This window comes from Zootoca vivipara, chromosome 6, assembly GCF_965207765.1.
Source record: "Zootoca vivipara chromosome 6, rZooViv2.hap1.1, whole genome shotgun sequence".
Taxonomy (NCBI): Eukaryota; Metazoa; Chordata; class Lepidosauria; order Squamata; family Lacertidae; genus Zootoca; species Zootoca vivipara.
Window position 1 is genome coordinate 59,716,140 of NC_142589.1, and position 23,271 is coordinate 59,739,410.

The window sequence follows — 23,271 nt, forward strand, 5'->3', positions numbered from 1 at the left end:
ATAAAACCAGCAAATGCTTAAAACAAATATGTTTTAAGCCTTGGTGATTGATGAAATGAGGGCAGAAGTACCACTAGAGCAATTCCCAAGATGGGCAAGTCTAGTGGACCTTCAGCTTTGCAGGGTTCTGTAGGCATTCTGAAAAGCTCTAGAAAATATGGCGTCTGATATTTTTTTAAGCATCTGTGTTCACACATTACATTCACCGAGTGTATACTCTATGTACCTGTGACCACAAATAGTTGGGCTGAAGGGTAGGCAGTAGCAGCAGCCTGTCTGAGGTTGTTTTTTTTACAGTCAAGCAGTATATAAATTTTATGGTGTAATAAATAAATAAATAAATAAATAAATAAATAAATAAATAAATAGACGTTTATTCTAAGCCCCCAGCTTTCCCTTCTCTGTTGCCATGTGGCCCCTTCTGGGCCCCCTTATCTGGCTTGCTGCCTCAGGGGTGCTGGAGGATCACCAGTGTTAAAAGTAAGGTTTGGCTGCCCATCTAGTTGGCTTCTGGCAGTGGAACTGAGACAGGAGGCCACCATGTCCTTTGCCTCAAGCAGCATGTTTTGGGTCTGCCGTGAAGGAGATGTCTTCTCCAAGATGGTGCCTGCTTTCACACATAAGAGGTAAAAGAGAGATGACAGGCACCGCCTATCTGGACTTTCCAGAAAACAGCTGAGGACATTTTTTTTCTTCTGACAAGGTTTCCCAGGTCTCTTTTGTTTTACATGTATGAGCTGTTTCTTTGTGTTTACGTGTTATTGTTTATTATACATTATTGTACATTGCCTTGAAACAGTGGTGTAGAAGGCGATAAATAAATCAATAATAAGAATAATCAGGACATAATTTGAAGACAAATGCGGCTTTTAACCATAGGTCAACGCGCCAAATATATGCAGGTTTAACCCACTGCTTTAAGTCAGTTAATTGGTGGATATTTCTTGAATCAGGCCCTACTTAGGAATCTGACATGCACTTAAAGTGTCCAAGTGAGGGCATGCAGCGGAGGGAATATGTGCGACGTGTGTCACCTCGTGGGTGGAGAAGCACACAATGGCATTATAATGTGGATTCAACACTTACCCTCCCATACGCTAAGCCTCTGAAATGTTTTGCTGGCTTTTGTCAATTGTGACTGTACACTAAGAAGCCTCTTCTTTGCTTGTTTCAAAATCAAAATAATCTCATTTTAATGGGGAGTCTCAAGTTGCATGGCAAGACGGGTCGAAAATGGAGGATTAAGTTTCCCTGGTGTCTGCTCAGCAACATACAGAGAGACCTGGGGAGCTCAAATCCATTGCATGTCTAATCCCACCTGTACATCTGATTTGGCCTGAATTATTTCAACGTGTGGGCAGAGTGTATTATTTCAAAGTGCCGCACCCCTCCCTGACTCAACTCTCCTTCCAGAACGACTTTTCTTTCATTCCAGAAGTGAGTACTGGGTGGTTTTTTTCTATTTATAGAATGAAATAAAGCAAAAATGAGCCCGCTGTCTTAAGACACCACTTTCAATCTGCAATGGATGACAAACAGGGCTTTGTTAGAAGGTGAGTTTATCCCCTGATAGGCCAGAGCTGGTGGTTTGGGGTCAAGCAAGACAGTGAAGTTGTCAAGCAGAGTCTTAAAGTGGAGTGGGAATTTTTTTCTGCGGGACAGATTCTGAGCTCCCGCGCTGGGCCACTTTAGCATGCCATCCGTCAATCACCTGACATCACCATGACATCAGGTAATCCCTTTTGCTTTGCAGAGAACCCTGAGTTCAATCTGTACTGCAGAGGAAGATCCCAACCAATTAAAGTAGACCTTGAAGTTGGCTCCAACCAGCTGGTAAGTCCAACCCCCACTTGAATCAGCTACAATCTAGGCATTTAAAGGCTCCTTGCTATTCCTTTGCAGCCATATAATTATTTGCCCCACACCTCTGGGGCAGGTGAGCGTTGTTCAAGGTGAATGGCCTTGCAGGCTAAATTAGGCCCCCTACTGGGACTAATATTAGTTTGGAACAATTAAGTAAGGACTTGAAATGAACATACTTAGACTCTTGGATCCTCATCTTACGCCCTTCTCTGGGGCCCTTCTTTGAGGGCAGGTTGGAGGCTGATGACAAGGGAGAGGGCCTTTTTGGTTGTGGCTCACCATCTGTGGAACACTCTCCACAGTGAGGCTCCTTCTCTGCCTGGCTCCTTCACTGACGTCTTTTTGGCGCCAGTAAAAGTGTACCTTTCCCCCAGGTTTTTAATGAACCGGGATTATGAAGGTTTTTTTTTAAGTTAGAGTGCTTCCCAAGCTCCCTGTTGCTATGGAGTGGGATGTTTGTATGATGATGATGATGTAAATAAGTGAAGGTAGGTATCAGCATGGCAAGAGGCTTAGCAAGGGCAGCAGGTCAGGCAGAGAGATCCTGCGGCATCTTCTCATCAGCTCTGGATCTATAGCCGAACACAGTGAAGCGCTTCCAGCTGCTGTTGCTTAGCTCTGTGGGACTGCTCTGGGTCACAGCCACAGTGGGATGGAGATGCCTGGCCCCTTCAAGGGCACTCTTCTCCAGGAGCTCAGCTGGTTACACAGCCTCGGGAAGCCTTAGGACACATCCGGAGCATTCTTCCTGGTTTGCTTGCACAATGTTTACTCAGAGGTTATAATGCTGTGTCCACTCTTTATTGAGCGTTCATTCTGATTTGTATGTTGGGAGGTTATATGACAATGAGCATTCATCCTGATTTGCTTGTGGAATGCTTATAAGTCTACCTGTTAATCTTTGTTCATCCCACACTTTCCAGTTCATTTATAGTTCACTTTCCAAACCACAAATAGTCCTGGGTTTGTTTGCTTTTTACGGTAGTAGATTTGATGTACTACAGTGCCAGAGTGCTTTAATCCACATTAAGTGCACAAACCCAAATTTACATTATATGTTTGAATCCCTCCTGGAAAATAGTGACAGTCTGGAGGCACCCATAGTTTGCCTTACTGTCATGCAAGCCAACCCACTGACTTATTAACGGTCTCTTTCCTTACTCACCCAATCCCCCTGCCCCGCAGCAAAAGGTCTACTCCCATGCTTTCCAGCAGCTACTGACTTTTCTACACAACTTTGGCTTTCTTGCAAAAGTCCCCCAAAAGGGTGGGATGCATGCAACACTCCCCCTTACATGTGAAGAAGCAAATGTTCTCTATGGATAATCAAGAGTATGCCAAACCCTTTGTATTCCTTGTGGCTTGGCTCATTGCCTGCTGGAGGAGAAAATTCTCAGGAAGAGAAAGGAACATACTGTGAAGACGGTTCAAGCGTTGCCCCTTCTGGCTTCTACTCTGAGAACTACTCTGAGAAGCAACAGGTTGGCTTGCCGGTTGCGTGGAAGATAAATTTGTACAGATGAGATGCTTGTTATGTTTTGGCCATTGGAAGGGAGGTCTGAGAGCGAGGTAGCATAGCTCTCGATGGGGAAGGGAGAAAAGGGAAAAACTGAGAGCAGTTTGGGTCCCTGGCAGTAGCTGGAGGAAGATTGTGCAGGACCCAGGAGGAAAGGGAGAGGATCTGTTGCTAACACCAGCAGTTGACCAAAGGCATAACAGGCTCCATGTTGCACATTGTGGATACTGGAGCTCCCAGTCAGGGGATTAATATTGCAAACAAGCTATTCAGATATTGCAAAAAGGTTCTTGGAAACGTTTCTTTCCCAAACCTTTTCAGATTTTCCACAGAAAGGATAAATCTAGATTAAATTGTGGGCAGGGAGAGGGAGATAAAAAACCTAACATTTTGATGCTGGTGTTGTGGTGGACACTGCCAAAAAATTCATGCATGACATTAGTAGTACCGATCCTACAATAAAACCTGCCTGGAAGCATGCTTAGCCCCAAGATGGGCCAATAAGAACCGTGATGGCATGAGATGTGACTCTCTTTTTTTAAAAAAAGTAAATCTCTATGGGAGCAGTGGTGAAAATGGGCATTTCCAAAAAGCAAACGGGCTAAAATGTGACATTTGCACACTTACTCCATACAGTACTGTATATTGTTTTTCCTTGAACCAAAGTGCCCCTGGAGGATTTAGCATTCCCCATCTATGAAGTTCTGCTTCCTCCTACTGGTCAAAGTGGGTCATAACAGAGAGACGCAAATTTCCCTTTTCAGTGTTGCCCCCAAGGCCTTTACATAGGATCATTTCATCTCCCAGGACCCTGTATGTTGTGATTTTCTATATCACAGATGTTCCAGGTTTATTCTTTGTCCTGCTTTTGTTGCACTCAGCCATTAAGCTCACTATGTGGCCTTGGATCAGTCACTGTCTCTCGTCCTTACCTACTTCGCAGGGTTAATGTGAGGATAAACTAAGGAGAGGGAGAACCATGAGTCCTTTGGAGGAAATGTAGAATATAGATGGAACAATAAATAGATGGTATAGTAGGGTTGCCATATTTCAAAAAGTTGTTTCCGGCAGCCGATTCCCGGCTCTGTCTGTCCAGGAAATTCCAGATGTAGGGCAACCCTATAGTATAGGTAGGCCTATAGACACCATGTGGCTTACATGGGATGGATTCACTAATTTGGTGCATTTGAACCCAGATGAACTCCCTGGTTCTGCCCTACTAAGAAAAAAGCAGATGAACAGACTTAGGAAAATATGGTTTCTCACCTCAATATACGGAAATCTCTTGGTCTGAGAGTTAAAGCCCTTCCGTTCGGAATTGGAGATCACTGTGGTTTGGAATTTGAAAGGAATGGAACAACAGCTCAGGCCTAGAAAAAGAAGTCAATAAAAAAATCATGCAACACAAATGCAGAGAGAAATAGTGACTAGAGACAGTTGATAGTAATAGAAAAAAATGCCTTTACAAGCGTGGCATACTTTCTTGGAGATTCCTGCTCCTGTCTGGTCCTTTGGCCCCAACAGCTGAGGCCCCAGTGGCTTTGAAATAAAAGAAGTGGCAACTCTAAACACCAAGAGCAGGTAAAGCACAAAGACTCTTGTGTCATGTTGCATCCCTATGCCCAGTCACCACCATGCCTGGTCCTCCATTCACTAAAGGATGGTGGATGGAAGCCACTCATTTTGATGAAATCAAGCAAGGATGGAGAGCCCGTTTCAGCCTCAGGGCCACATGCTACTGGTGGGCACTGCCAGCAGCAAAAGCAGACAGAGCAGTGGATATAAATATTACCTTTGTACAGACACTCACACACCCCTCTGTCCCCCAGTCAGGCAAGCAAGAGGCATCATGAGTTCAAGGACACATTCCAGCTAGGCTGGAGCACCCAGAGCATGAAGCAGGGCCACTGAGGGGTGTGGCCTGTGAAGTAGGGGTGTGGCATGTGGGTGTGGCCTATAGAGTAGGGGTGTGGCCGATGGAGAGTTCTGAGGGCCAGGTAGAGAGGACTGGAGGGCCACATCTGATCACCAGGCCTGAGATTTTCTACCTCTGACAAAGAATGTCTTCCAAGATTGCAACTCCCCTCCCTGATTCCTACCACCACACCTTTAGAAGATATCTGAGGTCAGCCCTGTATAGGGAGGCTTTTTAATGTGTAATGCTTTATTATGTTTTTCTCTATGTTGGAAGCTACCCAGAATAGCTGGGGCAACCCAGTCAGATGGGTGGGGTACAAATAAAATCATCATCATCATTCATGGTTCAGACTCCATCCAATACCTTTAGGCTCAAGTACAGGGGAGATAGCCCTTTTCTTTTTGCTAGTCAGTTGATACGTATCAAGGATTTTGTCCATGTCACACCACTACTGCAAGCTAGGTGATTTCCCTTCTCATCAGCTTTGCCATCTTGTTTCTGAAACATTAACATATACATTTGAATCAAGAAGATTTTTCTAGGCGTTTAAAGCTAAATAATATGACATAACCAAAAGAGAATTTGTGGTACTTACGGATAGAGTTGCAACACTGGTTACTTGACTGATCAATTATTGTTAATTAAGAAAAATATTGGTACTATTGATAGCCTCATCCTCCTTTTAAAGCTATCGAGGATGGTGGCTATCACTTTTCACTCTCGAGCGAATTCCATGCTTTATAACTACACACTGTTACTTTGTGAAGAAGATCTTTCATTTGCCTGTCCTGAATCCATGGGCATATCAAGGTGGCACATGTGGTTCTGCCCCTCCTCATTGGATCCTCACAACAGCCTTTGAAGCTGAGAGACAGTGACTGGCCCAAGATCACCTAGTGAACTCCATGGCAAGTGTTGATTTGAATCCCTGGCCTCCCAGGTCCTAGTCTGACGCTCTAACCACTATGCCACACTGGTTTTCAACAGACAAAAACCACTTAAGGAAGTGCAAAGCAAGGCCAGCAAGGGATGTGACTGAGGAGGGGTGTGGCCTGGGCAAGAGGCCTGAGGACCAGGTAGAAAGGCTTGGAGGGCCCCATTGGGCCCCCAGGCCTGGGTTTCCCTGGCTCTGGGCTGGTGAATTGTGCAGTACCCTAACACATCTAGCCAACAATACTTCCAGGCCAGAGCAACAAGGAGGTTACTGTTTTGTGTGACACCCAACCAGATCCAACCGCCTGGAATGTAACTTGTCATGCGGTGGCACAATAAATACATTTTTTTGCTTTTTAAAAAGCCCCAGTGCATCATCTGCACAGACTGGCTCATTCCTAAAGGCAAAGCACTGAAGGCTGGGACCTGTTACTCCTTACCTGGCTGGCTCTCAGGGGAGAATCCTGGGGAAGTTTACAATTTGTTGCCTAGGCAACTGGAGAGCCCAGTCTGTTTTTCTTCTCCAGTCGTTTTGCCTGTCACTTTTGGTGGCTTAAAAGTAAGCCGATCACAGATAGGTTCTCTGAAGCTGCTTTTTCTTCCAGAAGCTGAATGGAAACCAAGCGTGAACCAATGGCGCACGAGCACTTTGACTGCACCCGCCTTTGCTTAAGGTGGTCAAGGAATCTTGGCAGCATCTTTTAAAAATATGTCTTTCCAAGTGCAAAACACTGAGGTTAAATGCTTAGAGCTCTGCCTGACTGCAGTTTTAAATTGAACTCTTCTTGCTTCTGACTGGTGCTGTCATGTTTCTTGCCTCAGTTTGTTGTTAACCTAGTTGTGGGGGGAGTTTGCCCCAACTTCTGCCCCAGAACTAAGTCATTGCCTAGTTGGAACAGAATTGGTAGGAGTAAAATCATCTCAGGTCCTGGCATGGCTGAGCTTTCCTCTTGCCTCCCAACAGGGTGATCTAGCACCAGCTGCCCTGTGGGAAGGATCCTGATGTGCAATTATTATTATCACATTGTTTTTCAAGGTTTTTAAGTGATTGAATATTATTTGTTACATTTATCACAGTGTGTGATAAAACTCATTTTACTTATTTAATTTCATAAGATGTATGTACGCCTTGTTTTTTTATTAAAAAAATCCACACACTCAAATAAGTTTAACATTTCTGTTCACTGCAGTATCCTGCTACTGATGATGCTACTTGAACAAAGGAATTTCAAAGGGAGACTCAGATGTGAATGTGCTTGATGTTCACCTAGAAGTTCAGTTCCATTAATTTGGGTCTGACTAGAGGCATTGGTTTCCTCTCCCACTGTAGATGAATGAACCCAGCATTACCAATCCTAACTGAATATAGCTGTCAACTGCGAACACATCATCTCATGTCGTGCCATAATGCATATTTTAATTTATTTCACCTGAAGCTTATGCCGCACAACACAATACTCATTTATTGTGCTTTGCTGCAGAAGACTAAACACGCATATACCATTCTATGGAAATTGTGACAAGTTTCTTAGTTGAGTTTTGCCTCATCAGGCTGGTTCCTCAAAAGTAATAATAGGAATAGGAATAATTTATTGGCCAAATATTGCATTTATGAATCACTTTCCACAAAAAAAAGTCTCAAAGCTATTTACAAATATATAAAATACCAAATAGCTTGTCAGTGGTTTAAAACCAAACACGGTACATAAAATTAAAAAATAGAACAAAAGAATGTTTTGAGAAGTGATGTCTCCGAGTGGGGAGGCAAACGACATAAGGGTTGTTGTTGTTGTTCCCAACGGTGGCCACTAGGGGCCTCCTCACAAACAAGAACGTACAGTATTGCACACTTCAAGCAAGCTTAACCGGTCGCTTTAAGAATGCCGTATTACACAAGCCAATGGCTTGCCTGATCGGGGTTTCCGGTGAGTATGAGTGGCAGTGTCCAGATCAAATAGGATGCTTGTCTTTTGAGGAGCGAAGCCCCGCCCTGCCTTCCAAGCGCTCCATCAGCTGCGGGGAAAGAAACATTCCGAGGGCTTTTGGTGCTCTGCTTTCTGGCTGCGAAGGCTAGATAACACATACACCCATCTCGGGACGAAGACAAGGTGAGTGTTTCGGGGTGCTTTTGTAAAGGGAAATGGGGTTTTGGCATGAATTTAGAAATGAATGCACTTGAAATAATTTGTTTTTCCTGGATGTTTGCAGTCTTACTTAATAATTCAGTTGTGCTTTCACTGTTAAATGCTACTATAAAAAACAAACAAACGAATGAATTTATAGATAATCAAAGTGCTCTTTCGTTTGTTTATTAGTAGCCTTCAAGCTTTTGATAAACGGAGAAGTTAAAATGTGACTTTTCATTAACCAGGAAGTAAGGGGGAGGAAAACTTGCTTTTAATTCCACCTGCTTATTCTCCCTCTTTTATTCCCTTTTATTCGGTCCTCTCTTTTTTCCTTTTTTTTTAAATAGAAGTTTACATATCCTGAATGTTCACATAAAGGCCAATTCCACTGGGACAAACGATGTTAAGTCTATCACGGTGGAAAGCCATTCAGAGTGTCTTGTGGTGCCTTTTGAAAGAGGAACTGATTGATTGTGGCTTTCATGAGCTGGAGGCCCAGCACGCTTACTTCATGCAGTGCATTAAGTGGTCAGTCCAGTAAGTGCGCAGGTATACATAATATATCTGCCATTAAATACAGGGCAGGGGGCAGGAGAAGGAAAATGTTGTATTTTTATGTAGACTGGGGCTAAAACGCCCAGCAGTGTAAAAGAGAACTGTGTGAGTTGCCATGCTGCACAAAAATAAATACAGTACCAGACCCAGTCACAGGTAGGTTTATGAATAAATATACAGCGCTATTAGTTAATCCCTGTGTTTCAAAAGTTTGGCACCAACTAGAATTGCATGCACACCATACATGTAAAGCCACTCCCCCCCCCAAATCAAAATCCTGAGGACTGTAATTTGTTACAGGTGTTGGGAGTTGTAACTCTGTGAGCAGAAAACTATAGTTCCCAAGATTCTTGGGGTAGTAGGGGGTGGGATGTGCTTTAAAAAGCATACACAGCCCAGTTGGGCATTTAGTGTTGCTGATCCCATAAGTGTGGAACACTCTTCCAGCGAGCATCCTTAAGACGTTACTTGAATACTTTTTTACGCTGACAGGCCTGTTGGGTTGTTTAAACTTTTTAAAGATGTGCCTTTCACTTTCATGATTCTTCTGTATTTTTATGGTATTTTGTGCTTTTTGCACTTGTAAATTTTGTTGTACAATGCCCCTGATACTTTATATGAGGAGCAGCCCATAACTACCGTATGTTTAATAAATAAACAACACAGAATTGTTCTGAAAAGAGTTTGTGATACAGATCACTGTGATTAGCTTTCCCTGCACCCAATAACAGAAGAGTTGCTGTGAAAGCGGGGGCAGGAGAGAGGATTATATTTGGTATATTACTTAGTGTGTTATAGCTATCTGGATGTGAACTTGGATCAATGCCTAAATCAGTTATTTGCTCTACAGAGATTAGTGGACTTTACAATTCAGAACTGGGGATAGACTGTAGGCAAGGAATTCTGCCACGTTGGTGTTTCAAGTAGGGGAATCATATTGAGAAACCGGCTGCCAATTGCAAATAATAGACCAGTTGTAAGTCACCTTGGAACATTCCCTGTTTGCTGAATACAAGTACAGTAAAATAAACATGCTAAGTTAGATCACTCCCTAGGGCTTGTGGGAGGGATTTGTGGTTCTTCAGATATTGTTGGTACAGTACTCAAACTCCCATCACCCATTGTCATTGGCAATGTTGGCTGAGGCTGATGGGAGTTGGAGTACTAACAATATCTGAAGAACCACAGGTCTCCCCCCCACCCCACCCGGGCATTAGGAATTTTTTCTCTTCCTTCCACTATCAGCTCCACAAGGTATGGGGAACCCTGAACAAATTCGGAAGTGTGCGAAGGAAGCTGCCTTATACCGAGTTGGACTATTATTGGAATTGGCTTGCCTTTAGATTTTTACATGGGAATAAGCGTCACTGAAATCATCAGTGTTTGCTTCTGAAGATCATAAGAAACTGCCTTGTTCTGAGTCTGACTGATGGTCTGTCTAGTTCAGTATTGTCCACACTGAGCAGCAACCGCTCTCCAGGGTTTTCAGACAGGGAATATTCCCAGTGCTGCCTTGAAGATGTTGGGGATTCAACCTGGGACCTTCTCCATCTATGCAGTTTCCTCAGGTGTAATATGTGCTGCTTCCACATACAGCTTCCAGCAGAGTCTCAAGGGGAGCCCTGTACAAAGTGCAGCATGGTTGTGGCTTCTATGCTCTCTTACCTGTGACCAGGAAACAGAAGCTTTTCAGAAACATCTGGTCATCAGTGTGTCTCTTTCTGGAGTAAACTTTGCCCCCCCCCCCCACTTACGTATTTTTTTATGTGTAGGAAGCAGAGCAACAACGGACAAGATACCTGGTCCCACCCCATCATGGCTCCTCTGTAGTGGCAAAATGCTGAGGAGAAAGATGGATCCAGTTGTTCCCTGGTTGATTTAAAGCACTGCTGTAGTTATAACTAAGCAAGAAGCAAACTGGAAAAGGAATGCATAAGTAAACCAAAATGGAGAGAGCAAATGGCCCTGGTCTACAGCTCCAGCCGCTTGCAACATTGTCTGTACCACGGCTAGCTCATGAGGATTCCTTCTCTTACAAGGTAAAGTTATTTTCCATCCTAGATTATTATCAAGGGTGCTGCAGGACAAAGATGCAAGTAAAGAGACTTGTTTAGTTTAGTTTTGTCTTGTTTTGAAAGAAGTAATGGGTGCGAGTTGCTGGACATTTACAATGAAAGCCTTCTTACCCAGCCTCCAGTTTTCTCAAGGTTTTTGAGAAAGATCATAATAGTTATTAAAATATCTACCAAATAGTTTATTTATTCAATAACCCAAAGGTTTTCAGACTGGCAAACACAAAAAAAAGTTTAACACCCTCACAGCTATTAATTTCAATTTCTATTCATTTAGTAAATGGATGTTTAATATTTAAAAGAAAGGAGGCTGAAAGGAAAGTCAGTGTGGAGGAAGCGAAAAAGAATCAGGTATCTTTTTTGGAGATGCCACCAATGGTATATGAGGCGTTCTGATAGAGTAATGCTCCAATTGTTATTAACCCAATTTGGTCCCCCTTTTTTTCTCTTTTATTGAAGGATGTCTTAATGCCATCATCATCGCAGAAGGTGTTTGTGGAGGGGATATATTAATTGAAAATGCCTAGTAAACCAGATTGGTAGCTGGGTTGCTGTTGAGGGTATATGGCGAGCCAACATGACAGTGATGACAGGATTGGAGTGATCATTCTGTGGTATTATGGCAGTGGACAAAGCTGTGTTTAACTTTTGAATAAATGTGTTGTTATAATAATAATAATGATACTGATAATAATTAATAACAAAAACAAGTAGGTAGCTGTGTTGGTCTGCCATCGAAACAAAATAAAAATAAAATAGAAAAATTCCTTCCAGTAGCACCTTAGAGACTAACTAAGTTTGTCATTGGTATGAGCTTTCGTGTGCATGTGTATCTGAAGAAGTGTGCATGCACACAAAAGTTCATACCAATGACACACCTAGTTGATCTCTAAGGTGCTACTGGAAGGATTTTTTTCTATTTTATTTTTATTTAATAATAAATAGTCAAACATGCAGGGGGAAAATACTTTGATTTATTACATATTTTCCCCATTGGAAGTGGTTAGAGTAATGTTTTCAGGACAGATAGACAAAAGAAAGTGCTTCTTCACATAGTGCATAGTTAAACCATGGAATTCATTTCCCTAAGAGGTAGAGATAGTCACCAACCTGGATGGCTTTAAAAGAGGATTAGCCTTCATGGAGGCAAAGGCGATCGGTAGCTACTAACCCTCTTGGCTATGTTCTGCTTCCACGATTGTAGGCAATATGCCTTTGTTTACCAGTTGCTGGAAACAGCAGGAGGGGAGAGTGTAGTTGTGCTCAGGTCTGCTTCTGGGCTTCCCATAGGCATCCTGTTGGCCACTGTGAGAACAGGACAAGCCTGCTGAGAGGTTTAGAAAGTTTGTAGTCATTTTACCGGTAATTGGTTTTAGTCTGTTTTGCTGCCGTTTTAACCATCTGTAAGGATTCTAGATAGGTTGGTCCTTTGACTTGACCGTCAGAGCTCTTAATTATGTTCCTCCTCTAAGCGGCTCAGAGTGACAAACAAAACTTGTCTGCCATTTTATCCTCACAACAACACTGTTTTGTAGGTTCCTCTTGTCCTCCAAGGGCAATCCAGGGAACTTCAAGGCTAAATGGGGATTTGAACCTGGGCCTCCCTGGACTTAGCTCAGCACCACTCTAAACCACTATACCACTTCAGTTCTTTCCGTGAAGGAGGTTCCTAAATTGGTCTCAGTTAAGCTGTGCTTTTAAATTTTTAATTTAGTGCTTTTAAAATGGCGTGGTGAATCCCTGCTTGGGGTTCGTTTCTGCTTTGGCACTGCTGCCTTGCATTCAAGAGCTGCCTGGAATTGAGCAGAAGGATTAGTGCTGGGAGGCAAGACGTTTCCTCTGCATTGACCTGCAAAATCAAGCTGGCTAAGAAACCAGCAGAATCTGCTATACTTATATTTATAGAAGCCAGAGTAAGTTGCTGCTTGGGCTGCTGCTGTTGTCATTCCATTCTTGGGTCTTAGGGGGAGGCCTTCAGGCCTGTTCATCAGCTCAGTTGATTAGTGTGGTTCTGATAATGCCAAGGTTTCAGGTTCAGTTCCCATATGGGACAGCTGCATATTCCTCCATTGCAAGGTTTTGGACTAGATGATCCTCAGGGCCCCTTCCAAATCTATGATTCTATGTTCTATGCTGCGTCACAGTTTTGATGTGCAGTGCATAAAAATGGTGATGATGAATTCTTCATATTATGTTTTAATATCCCGCCTTTCTTCGAAGTTGGCAACTTCAAACACTTAAAAACATCATTATAAAAAGTTTCAGTACAGTATTTAAAAACTGAGATTTTGTGAAGAAAGCTCAACAACTTTGCCCAAAATAGCTCAACAACCTATGTAAATTTGGTCTGAGTACACACCATACATTTAAAACACACACACAAAAACCAGAGCTGTCCCCATAAGAAACAAATACACAGCCTTAGATTCAATTTTTAAGGTCCTAAATGTAATAGTGTCTGATTTAGCATGTAACGTCTGAGTTGCTTTTTATCTTTTAGTTACACGCATAGCCCAAATAAATATACATAGGTTTTGTGTTTACACACATGGTGATATGCTTCCTAGGGATAGTCACATTTTTTAAAAAAAAAAAAAACCGTAATCACATCTTTGAAAGAGCACACCTTGATGGGTATTGTATCCCTTCATTATGTTACTAATTAACTTTTCTGAAACAATGCACAGGATTTTTCCCCCGTGGAGAAAAAAAACATCACAGAGAAATTTCTACCCGACATGACTGTTGGAGGGGTGGCTGTGACTTGGGGTGACATGAGAAGGGGGGGCATCTGAGCTTTCTGCCTGCTCCACAGTGTCCTAAGCCAGACAAAAGCACATGACAGTGTATGGATATTACCTTAATGTACTACTGGCGGACAATACGAAGTAATTTAGCATTCCAGTGTTGCTTGCTCCTGTTCCCTGCAGTGCTGTCCAGTCTCTGGCTTAAGCCCCCCTTGTAAGAACATAAGAAGAGCCTGCTGGATCAGGCCAGTGGCCCTCCTAGTCCAGCATCCTGTTCTTAAAGTGGCCACCTGAGTGCCTTTGGACTCTCCCCTCTGTTGTTTCTAGCAATTGGTAAGCAGAGGCTTGCTGCTGACAACAGTGGAGGTAGACCATATCCATCTGGGTTAGTAGCCCTTGATATCTTTCTCCATGATTATGTCTAATCCTTTTTGAAAGCCATCCAAGTTGGTGGCTACCTCTTGTGGGAATGAATTCCATAATGATACACTTTGTGAAGAAGCCGTACATTTCTTTTGTCCATCCTGAATCTTCCAATATGCAGCTTCATTTGATGTGTCCACGAGTTCTAGTATTAAAGGTACCCCTGACTGTTAGGTCCAGTCGCGGACGACTCTGGGGTTGCGCGCTCATTCTTGCTCTATAGGCTGAGGGAGCCGGCGTTTGTCCGCACACAGCTTCCGGGTCGTGGCCAGCATGACTAAGCCGCTTCTGGCGAACCAGAGCAGCGCACGGAAACGCCGTTTACCTTCCCGCTGGAGCAGTACCTATTTATCTACTTGCACTTTACATGCTTTTGAACTGCTAGGTGAGCAAGAGCTGGGACCGAACAACGGGAGCTCACCCCCATCATGGGGATTTGAACTGCCAACCTTCCGAACGGCAAGCCCTAGGCTCTGTGGTTTAGACCACAGCTTTCACCATGCCACACCTAATTTTATACAGTTCTGTCATGTCTCCTCTCTTATTCACCTTTCCTCCAAGCTACAAAGTCCCAAAGACTGCAACCTTTCTCACAGGGAAGTTGCTCCATCCCTTTTATCATTTTGGTTGCCCTGCTCTGAACCTTTCCCAACTATACAATATATCATTTTTGAGGCACCCGCTATGGAATACACTTGGTGTACACTGTTGAATTGTGTAACTGACTGAATTGTCAGGTCTTCAGAATAATTTCAAGTTAAAGGTTTGTATTAGTTTGAATAGAACATTTAAACCAGGCATCCCCAAACTGCGGCCCTCCAGATGTTTTGGCCTACAACTCCCATGATCCCTAGCTAACAGGACCAGTGGTCGGGGAAGATGGGAATTATAGTCCAAAATATCTGGAGGGCCAAAGTTTGGGGATGCCTGATTTAAACCATACTAAGGCTGCTGTCTGCTTAAAACAGCATAATCCTGTGTATGTCTACTCAGAGGTAACTCCTATGGAGTCCAGTGGGGCTTACTCCCAGGTAAGGGGTATAGAACTTCAGCCTAACTGTGCAATCCTAAGATTGGCCCACAGGAAAACTGAAGGCAGTTCATTTGCCGTACAGTATCCACCACCTTGCTGGACTCTGGCCCACACGATGGAAATGAGGAGTGCTCTTGTGCTTCTTTCCCTTTAGCCAACGAGAGGGAAATAAAAAGGATTGAGCTAAATAAAAAGAAGGGAAAGGGACTGGGCTAAATGGCTCCAGGACTAGTGTAATTTATTTATTTTTTTAAAATATAATTTTTATTGATTTTACAAAATAAAACAAAACATATTCATCCTCTTTTAGTTAACATTGTTTTTGTGACTTCCCCTCATCCTTCCCCATTGATTTTCATATCTTCTCCTACTCAATCATAGCAATTTCATTGTAGCAATTCAGCTCATAGTCTTTAAACCTAAATTCATACAGCATATCATTATCATTTCACATTACCTCTTATTTCAATTAACATAAAATCCATCTTCTCCCACCCCTCCAACCCACAGTGCCCCCCCTGCCACAAGTAGGCCCATGGGCGACGAGCAGTTAAAGATGTTCCCTTTTATAGCTTGGTTTATCACTCCCCCCCTCCCGCCCCCAGAACCTCTCTCTGCCACCAAGAGGCCCCGGGACAGCGGGGAAGAAAGGGAGAGCAAGCCCCCAAGCTATTTATCTAGACAAACAATTCATATGCCCTAATTTCAACTTATATCCTTCAAAGAAACATTTTTTTAAAATCAACCTCATATTTTTTCTCCCTAGCCTAGTCTTCCTCCAAGAAATTTTCCTAGATTTAATCCTTCCTAATTCATAAACTTTCTTCTATCCTTAAATATTTACTACCACCTCCTCCACCCCAGACCCTTTCCCCCATTTTAATACAGCAATTCCAAATTATAATCCAAGTTCATATTCCTTAATATAAACCAAAATCCATATCCATTTTTTTCCTGCCTTACTTTTAATTCAAAATTTTTTTTTCATCCCACTCCCATTCTTTCCCATTTTACCACCCATGCACCAGCCTTCCCCTCCCTCTGTCCCTCCATTTTCCCACACTCTTTTCCTTGCCTATTCACATTTTCCCACATTTCCCATGAAATCAATTCCAGTTCTTGTTTTTCCCATTCCAGAGGGTCAGAACTATCCATGAAGTCCTGGTCCTTCTCTTCTCCTTGTTGGGTATTTCCTTCTTCTTCTGTATATTCTTGCCTTCTGTCTTCAGGAATTAATTTTCCATTGTTGATCTCATTCTGCAAAGTTTTATTCAGTTCCTGACACTGTTCTCTAACGTCTCTTAGCTGAGCTCTAAGCTGTTGTTGCCCATCTATAAGATTTCCAAGCAATTTTAACACTGTCCTCTGGAAAACAGATGTTCCGGATGTTGACATTCTTTCTCACTCAAGGGCAGCAGGGAGATTAGAAGACAAAGAGCAATGGAGATTCAAAAGTCCCACTCCAAAAAACAAAAAAACAAAAACAAATCCAACATGGCTGAAAAGTAATTTTCACAGTTCTTAAAATCCCATCAATTAATCTCTTCTTTTTTCACTTTTTTCACTTCAGTTTTAACTTTATTGTTGACAGCTGTCAACCTTTCCTTTCATAAAAATTTTGCTGAATCTCCTGGGGTGCCGAGTCCCGGGTTGAGAAGGGGTTTCTCCCACGTGATTCAATTGCTTTTGCAGGGTCAATATTGTTCCACTCTTCCCCCCTTAGCCCTGCCTTAGGTGGGGAAGTTATAGTTTTTCCTTGGGGATTTTAAAACTCTGTATCCTTTTCTCTGGCTTTGGGCTAAAGCACTGCCTCCAGCTCGTCAATGGGTAGAGACTGACTCCCGTTTTTTAAGTCTCATCCCTTCGCCAATTGTCCAAATTTAAATCCAAATCAAAGTCCAAACTTACAATTTTGATCCAAATCTTGGGAGAATTGGTCGCTGTGCCTCGCGGTTTCGCAGCGTCGCGCTTTGAAGTTAGCGGTCTTTGTCTGTCGCGTCGCAGCTCCGATCCCGCCGCTCTCGGGGGCTCAAAACAGAGCCTTTCCGGGGGAGGGAGAGCCCGCTTTTGACGCCCGCCAGACGCACCTGCCCCCAAAACTCTCGACTTGGGGTTTTTAAAGGGAATCCGCTTCGCTGGAGCGGCATTCCCTTTCTTCAAAGTGCCGAGGTCCGCTCCGCTGAACGGACCTCCAACCTCGATGGCGACGCGACCAACCGGAAGTCTAGGACTAGTGTAATTTATTGTCAGCTCAGGGGGAAAGGGATTGTGGGAATGACTGGTAGATAGGAGAGAACCTGTTGCCGTAATTGGTGGCTGAATTTGCTGCCCTTTGGCACATGTTGTGATGATGTTGTAAGCCACCTCAGCAGAATTTGAATGTGTTTGACTATTTGCATTGAAACTGCCCTGATGCTGCAGACTGATATCTACTTACATCATGGACATGCACATGTCGACTCTGTATGTACAGGTGGGGTAGAAAGCTTAAGATCTGCATATTTCCTTTTTCCTTGCAGGAAAACCTGATTGGTGCCCTGCTGGCTATTTTTGGACACCTCGTTATCAGCATCGCACTCAACCTCCAGGTGAGCAGTGGGGGAAGCAAAAGCAAAAGCAAAACCTCAGCAGCCAAAAAAAAAAATGCCACTGTGACTTCTTGCTGCCTTTCCCCCTTCTCTCTTTAGAAATACAGCCATATCCGGCTGGTGGGTTGCAAGGACCACCGGGCCTACTTCAAGACCAAGACATGGTGGTGTGGCCTGTTCCTGCTGTTCCTGGGGGAGCTGGGGGTCTTCTCTGCCTATGCCTTTGCGCCCCTTTCCCTGATTGTGCCCCTTGGTGCCGTGTCTGTTATAGGTAAACGTATCTTCACACAAATTTGTCTTATTTAAGAAGCTTATAGGGGAAGGGGAAGTGGGACACGGAAGGCAGAGTGTGGCTTTCTTCTTAAATATGTATACATACATATGTGTGTGACATTTCACAAGCCTCCAGTTTGACTTAATGTTTAATCCTTGCCATTTTCTAGGTGCTCCAATTTATGGGTCTGTTTTTAGAACATTTTATTATATCAGAGGTAGGGAATCTTTTGGGCCTGGTGGGCCAGGTCGCAGCCCAACTTTGTCAGGTGGGTGGGGCACCCCACCTATCAATCTCCTGACATCATAATGATGTCAGGTGATTGATTGCTTGCTTGCTCGCTTGCTTGCTTGCTTGAAGGTGGTTTGTCTTGCCCACCTGCTGAAAATCCCCTGCGTGGTGTTTTCCATGTGCTTGACAGCCAACTTATTGCCAGGCATTTGAAAAGTGCAGTGCAAGGGGATTTGCCAGCCCAATACTCAAGCCTAGGGCAGACAAAGCTGCTTTCTGCAGGGACTGACTGCGGGGAAACTTGTTCGTGCAACCAATCCAACTGTGTCTCTGCCACATATGATGTCACATATGATGTCAGCTGTGGGATAGGTGGCCATCGTTTGGGAAGCACTGCGTTATGGGCCAAATTAGGCTCCAAGTCATGCCAAATTTGTGTTATGGTTACTTTATATATTTATATTATATTTGTTGTGTTTCTATTTTGTAGTTATATTTGTTTTATAGCTATCTATATATAGATAGAGTTTATATTTGTACTTATATGTATTCAGTTTGTTGGTGGTTTTGCAAGCTCCCTTTGGAAGGGTTTGCACCCTAAAAGGGAAGCTATATAAGTACTTTACTCTCCCTCGTGGTAGTAACATCCTTCACCTGTCATTATTTTCTCACTTAGCAAGTGCAATCATTGGAATCATATTCATTAAGGAAAAATGGAAGCCGAAAGACTTCTTGAGTAAGTTCTGGATTTTAAAATACCTTTTTAGCTCCGCCGTAAAATGTGGCTTTCTGTTGCTGCTTTTCCTTTACTGCCTCCTCACTCTCTTCTGCATGTGTGTACAAGTTGATGAGAATTGGTTCCTGGCACTCAGTCCTGGAAGCTCCCGTTGTTCTTGCAAATTGCTTTTTTCTTCTTTCTTGCCTGCTAATTTGTTAGGAATGACCTTGTGAGGGCAGGCTAGCTTTTCATTGTTTCGGAGATGCAGAGCTTAAATTTGTGAGTGTTGCTAGCCCAGCTGCCTGCATATAGTAGTTCTGTGGCACATTGAGACCCTGAATAAGAGGAAAGGGGGGAGTTTGCAGGCACTTCTTTGCCTGGAGGTTTGTCTCCCTTCTGATCAGGGGCTGTGCACAATCTGGTGGAAGGGAGCCTGACTGGAGCCAGCTGCAGTAGCTAGGGTGGCACAACCTGGACAAGATGGGCATTGAAGATCATGTGGCCATTAAATAAAATAGCAATAAGTTACATTAAGGTGTCCCCTCCCCCTTTCCCCTTTTCAATTCTAATTAAACTGGGTGTGTGTTTAAGGTGCATGATGAAAAGCTAGGTCTCTGTGTAGGCAGAGGCTTAGAGGGGGCAGAAGGGCAGGCAAGGGGGCACTTGGAGCATCTAGTGGGTTCTGTGCCAGCCCAAAGCAGTAAAGCAAATTCAGTCAATGAATACTGCTGGCCAGCCTTACAGGAGGAGGAAGAGACAGGAATATATAAAACTGGACATAAGCATTTTTTGCATAACAGGTTCTGAGCAGGATCAGATTGAGAAGTGAGAATGTCAGGCACTGCTGGCAGTATTCTTAAATGTTCAGAACCATTCTTATCTAGCTTATTTATATATATCTCTATTCCTCTCTCTCTATCACTCTCTATATGTATGAAATTGCTATTTATGACTCTGCATCTATGACTACTAGAGAGACTTGGCATGAATTTTCTTCAGAGTTTTGCGCACCGCTACAGGAACCAAAACAGTTTAGCTTTATTTTACAGTACTCTGGATTTCGCAGAATTTTAGCATTTTTATGCCAAATAGCACCGTACCCGCAAAAGACTGAGTAGTCTATATACCAATAGCAATTAATAGATCTCAAAGTGGTTTGCATTTAATAAAATCCAAGTGTCTAGGTATACAATAAACACTACTATCTCAACCGTTCTTAAGTAAGAAGAAAATCAAAGTATATAGATTTTTGCTGTTTTGTATTTATCACAATAATCATATCCATATAAAATTCAAGAAATAGAAAAATGTGAGTGCACATATATATAAATGTCAGAATTTCTATGCAAAGCAAACTCTCAAACTCTCAATCTCCATATATCTTAATTATAATCGTAGTTGTTATAAAATTGCTATAAAATTCTGAAAATGTGTGTGTGTGTGTGTGTGTGTGTGTGTGTAGTTGTTAAACAAAAATCAAGCTTTCAATAACATTCAACCATCCTCACAATCTCATGCTCACTCCCTTACAAACAGCCATTACACATTTATTTATTTCGACCATTTACTGTATATATCTTGTATTTTTATATTGTGACCTGCCCTGATGAAGGGTAGTAAATAAATCTACCATAAATAATAATAATAATAATAATAATAATAATAATAATAATAATAAACCATTTAAAGCCAGGTTTTTCTTTCATAAATCCCTTCCACATACCAGCCAGTAATAATCAAGCTCACCAGTCATCAATAACATGGACTAGTCCATGACTCCTCCCATTGTCCCTGTCTTGTGTAAGTCGTCCAAACAGCCACAGGCCTCTGAACTAACCCACTAACACAGCTTCTCCTCCCCTCCTCCTGCCAAAGGGCGCTATGTTTTGTCCTTCATAGGCTGTGGCTTGGCTGTTGTCGGGACATACCTGCTGATAACCTTCGGGCCTAACAGTCATGAGACCATGACAGGAGAGAACATCACTAAGCACTTGGTCAGCTGGCCATTTCTCTTGTATATGGTAAGGAGGCCAGTCTTGCAGTGATACTATGGTATCTGGGGTGCTTTGCAAGAATCCAAGAATCTGCTTGCCTGGCTTGGGGTTTTAAAGGAAAACGTTGCCCATGGGTTTTTTTACAGGGAAAGCCATGCAGGTTTGGATATAGAAAAGGGTGTATGGGTCTCCTTACAGCTGCCCACACTTTCTGAAACTGCCGTCTTTAATTTTTGGAGAACCAAAGACCCTTTACTGGCAATGACTTGAAATATTTTATTTCCCTAGGTTTTTATCCTACACTAGCAAGCTGTCTCTGAGCTAAGACCCAAAGGGTGTGTTATCCCAACCCCTTCCGTTCCATTTTCACAGCTGGAACATCATAAGACAGTAGGGTGGGATAGCCCATGTGGTTCCCTCCAAATACAGTACTGTTGGACATCAACTTCCACCAGCCCCTACCAGCATGGCCACTGGTCAGGAGTTCTGGGAGTTGTAATCTAGCAACATTTGGAAAGCGTTCCACATTGGCTACTTCTTAAGGAATATGGGTTGAGGTGGGTACAGAGATCCCCTGCAACAGTGTAGAGGAGGGTGGAAAGAATAGCATATTGGGACTGGATGCTGGAGACAAATGGCGGGTGGCTTTGTTGCTGTCCTAGATGAATGAAGAGCTCCATCATGCCCGGCTTGTGAGCTTCTCATTGTTGCTTGAAACAGGATGCCAGGCCAGATGAAACTTGGCTCTGGTCCATCAGGGCTCCCTTTACATTCATAAAGACTGAAAATGGCAGAGCATGTGCCTGGGGAAGAGGCAAATCCCAAGGAGGGCATAGTCACATTGCATAAGACTACCACCACCTTACTAAAGAGAAGCAGGTCTGAGGTCTGGTTGGATGGGTGACCAACTGGGAAGCACATGTAAATGCAAAGGAAATACATACCTTTGTGCTATGTAAAACACTGTAACTTTCTATGTGCATGCACACTTCAGATACCAACCCCTTTGGTATCTGAAGAAGCGTGCGTGCACACAAAAGCTTATACCAAGAGCAAACTTAGTTGGTCTCTAAGGTGTTACTGGACAATTTAATTATATATATATAGACTGCGTCAGACCAACACGGCCACCTACCTGTTTCTATGTGCCATCAGGGTAGGATGGAAATTGGAGGGGGGGGGGACAAAATTCCCAGGTTGCTGCAAAATGAAGCAGCTGTTGCCCATTCTTTTTCCACTTCCCAAATGGAGTCGCCCCTCCAATTCTTACAAAACTAAAGTGTGTGTTGACTTGTTTGTTTTTAAAGCCCATATTTATTTCGGCATGGTCTTTTTCTTCTTCTTTCTCTTAGCTGGTAGAGATCATCATTTTCTGCCTGCTGTTGTATTTCTACAAAGAGAGGAAAGCTAACTATATTGTGGTGATTCTGCTGTTGGCAGCACTCCTGGGTAAGCTTCACACCTGCGCTATGTTCACACAACATTTGAAGTTACAAGCACTTGGCTTAATTTTCCAACCACTGTGTATGTTGAGTCAGAGTAGGGCTGTGGTTAGTTGGCTGCCTAGCTTGTTTGTCAAAACTTTTATACCACCCTTCTTCCTAATGGGTCCCAGGGTAAGGTGCACATATTACCAAAAACAAAACAATGCCTGCTGCCGACATCAGAATTGAAATTCATGAATTATGAAAGCAGGCCTAATGCAGCATAGTTCTGTGTATTTTTATTCCAGTATCTCTGCTGTTGTAAAGCAAACAAACAAAAAACAGCCTTTGTTTGTTTGTTTGTTTGATTGATTGATTGATTGATTGATTGATTGGAGACCCTTATTCCCCCCCCCCCCATAGCTACAATTTTCAGAGCTGCTTTCACAGTCTGTTCTTCTTGGTGAACTCTGGGAATTGTAGTTCTGTGAGGGAAATACTGTAGACAGAGGTCTCTTAACAACTCTCAGCACCCTTAACAAACTACACTTCCCAGAATTCTCTGGGGGAAGTCATGCCAGTTTAAAGTGGTGTGGTACTACTTTAAATGCATAGTGCAGATGGGACTGTAGTCAAATGATGTAATTTGCTCTCACAAGAGATAGGGATAGCCACCAACTTTAATGGCTTTAAAAGAGGACTAGACTCATTCACAGAGGACAAGGGCTATGTTTGACCTCTACTGCCAGAGGCCTTATGCTGCTGAATACAGTACCAGTTTCTGGGAATGGCAAGTGGGGAGAGTGCAGTTGTGCTCAGGTCCTGCTTGCGGGCTTCCCAAGAGGGTAAAAGGACC

At 43.1% G+C, this 23,271-nt stretch overlaps 2 protein-coding genes across 3 annotated transcripts in view; one reads left to right on the forward strand and one right to left on the reverse strand.

Annotated features, from left to right (window-relative positions):
* STPG1 (sperm tail PG-rich repeat containing 1) overlaps positions 1–6,867 on the reverse strand; it is a 29,320-nt gene extending 22,453 nt beyond the window's left edge. Inside the window, exons 1-3 of the mRNA XM_035120305.3 lie at positions 6,671–6,867; positions 5,661–5,795; positions 4,646–4,749 (exon numbers count right to left, since the gene is read on the reverse strand). Coding sequence (XP_034976196.1) covers positions 4,646–4,749; positions 5,661–5,736 — 180 coding nt within the window. The 5' untranslated portion in view covers positions 5,737–5,795; positions 6,671–6,867. The remainder of the gene's footprint in view (positions 1–4,645; positions 4,750–5,660; positions 5,796–6,670) is intronic.
* Positions 6,868–8,161: 1,294 nt separating this feature from the next.
* NIPAL3 (NIPA like domain containing 3) overlaps positions 8,162–23,271 on the forward strand; it is a 33,432-nt gene continuing 18,322 nt past the window's right edge. The window contains exons 1-7 of one of the 2 annotated variants that reach the window (XM_035119587.3): positions 8,162–8,338; positions 10,684–10,950; positions 17,706–17,774; positions 17,874–18,045; positions 18,956–19,015; positions 20,897–21,018; positions 22,344–22,440. In XM_035119587.3, coding sequence (XP_034975478.3) covers positions 10,858–10,950; positions 17,706–17,774; positions 17,874–18,045; positions 18,956–19,015; positions 20,897–21,018; positions 22,344–22,440 — 613 coding nt within the window. In that variant the 5' untranslated portion in view covers positions 8,162–8,338; positions 10,684–10,857. Of the gene's footprint in view, positions 8,339–10,683; positions 10,951–17,705; positions 17,775–17,873; positions 18,046–18,955; positions 19,016–20,872; positions 21,019–22,343; positions 22,441–23,271 lie in introns of both variants that reach the window. The other variant, XM_035119586.3, reaches the window with a different exon arrangement.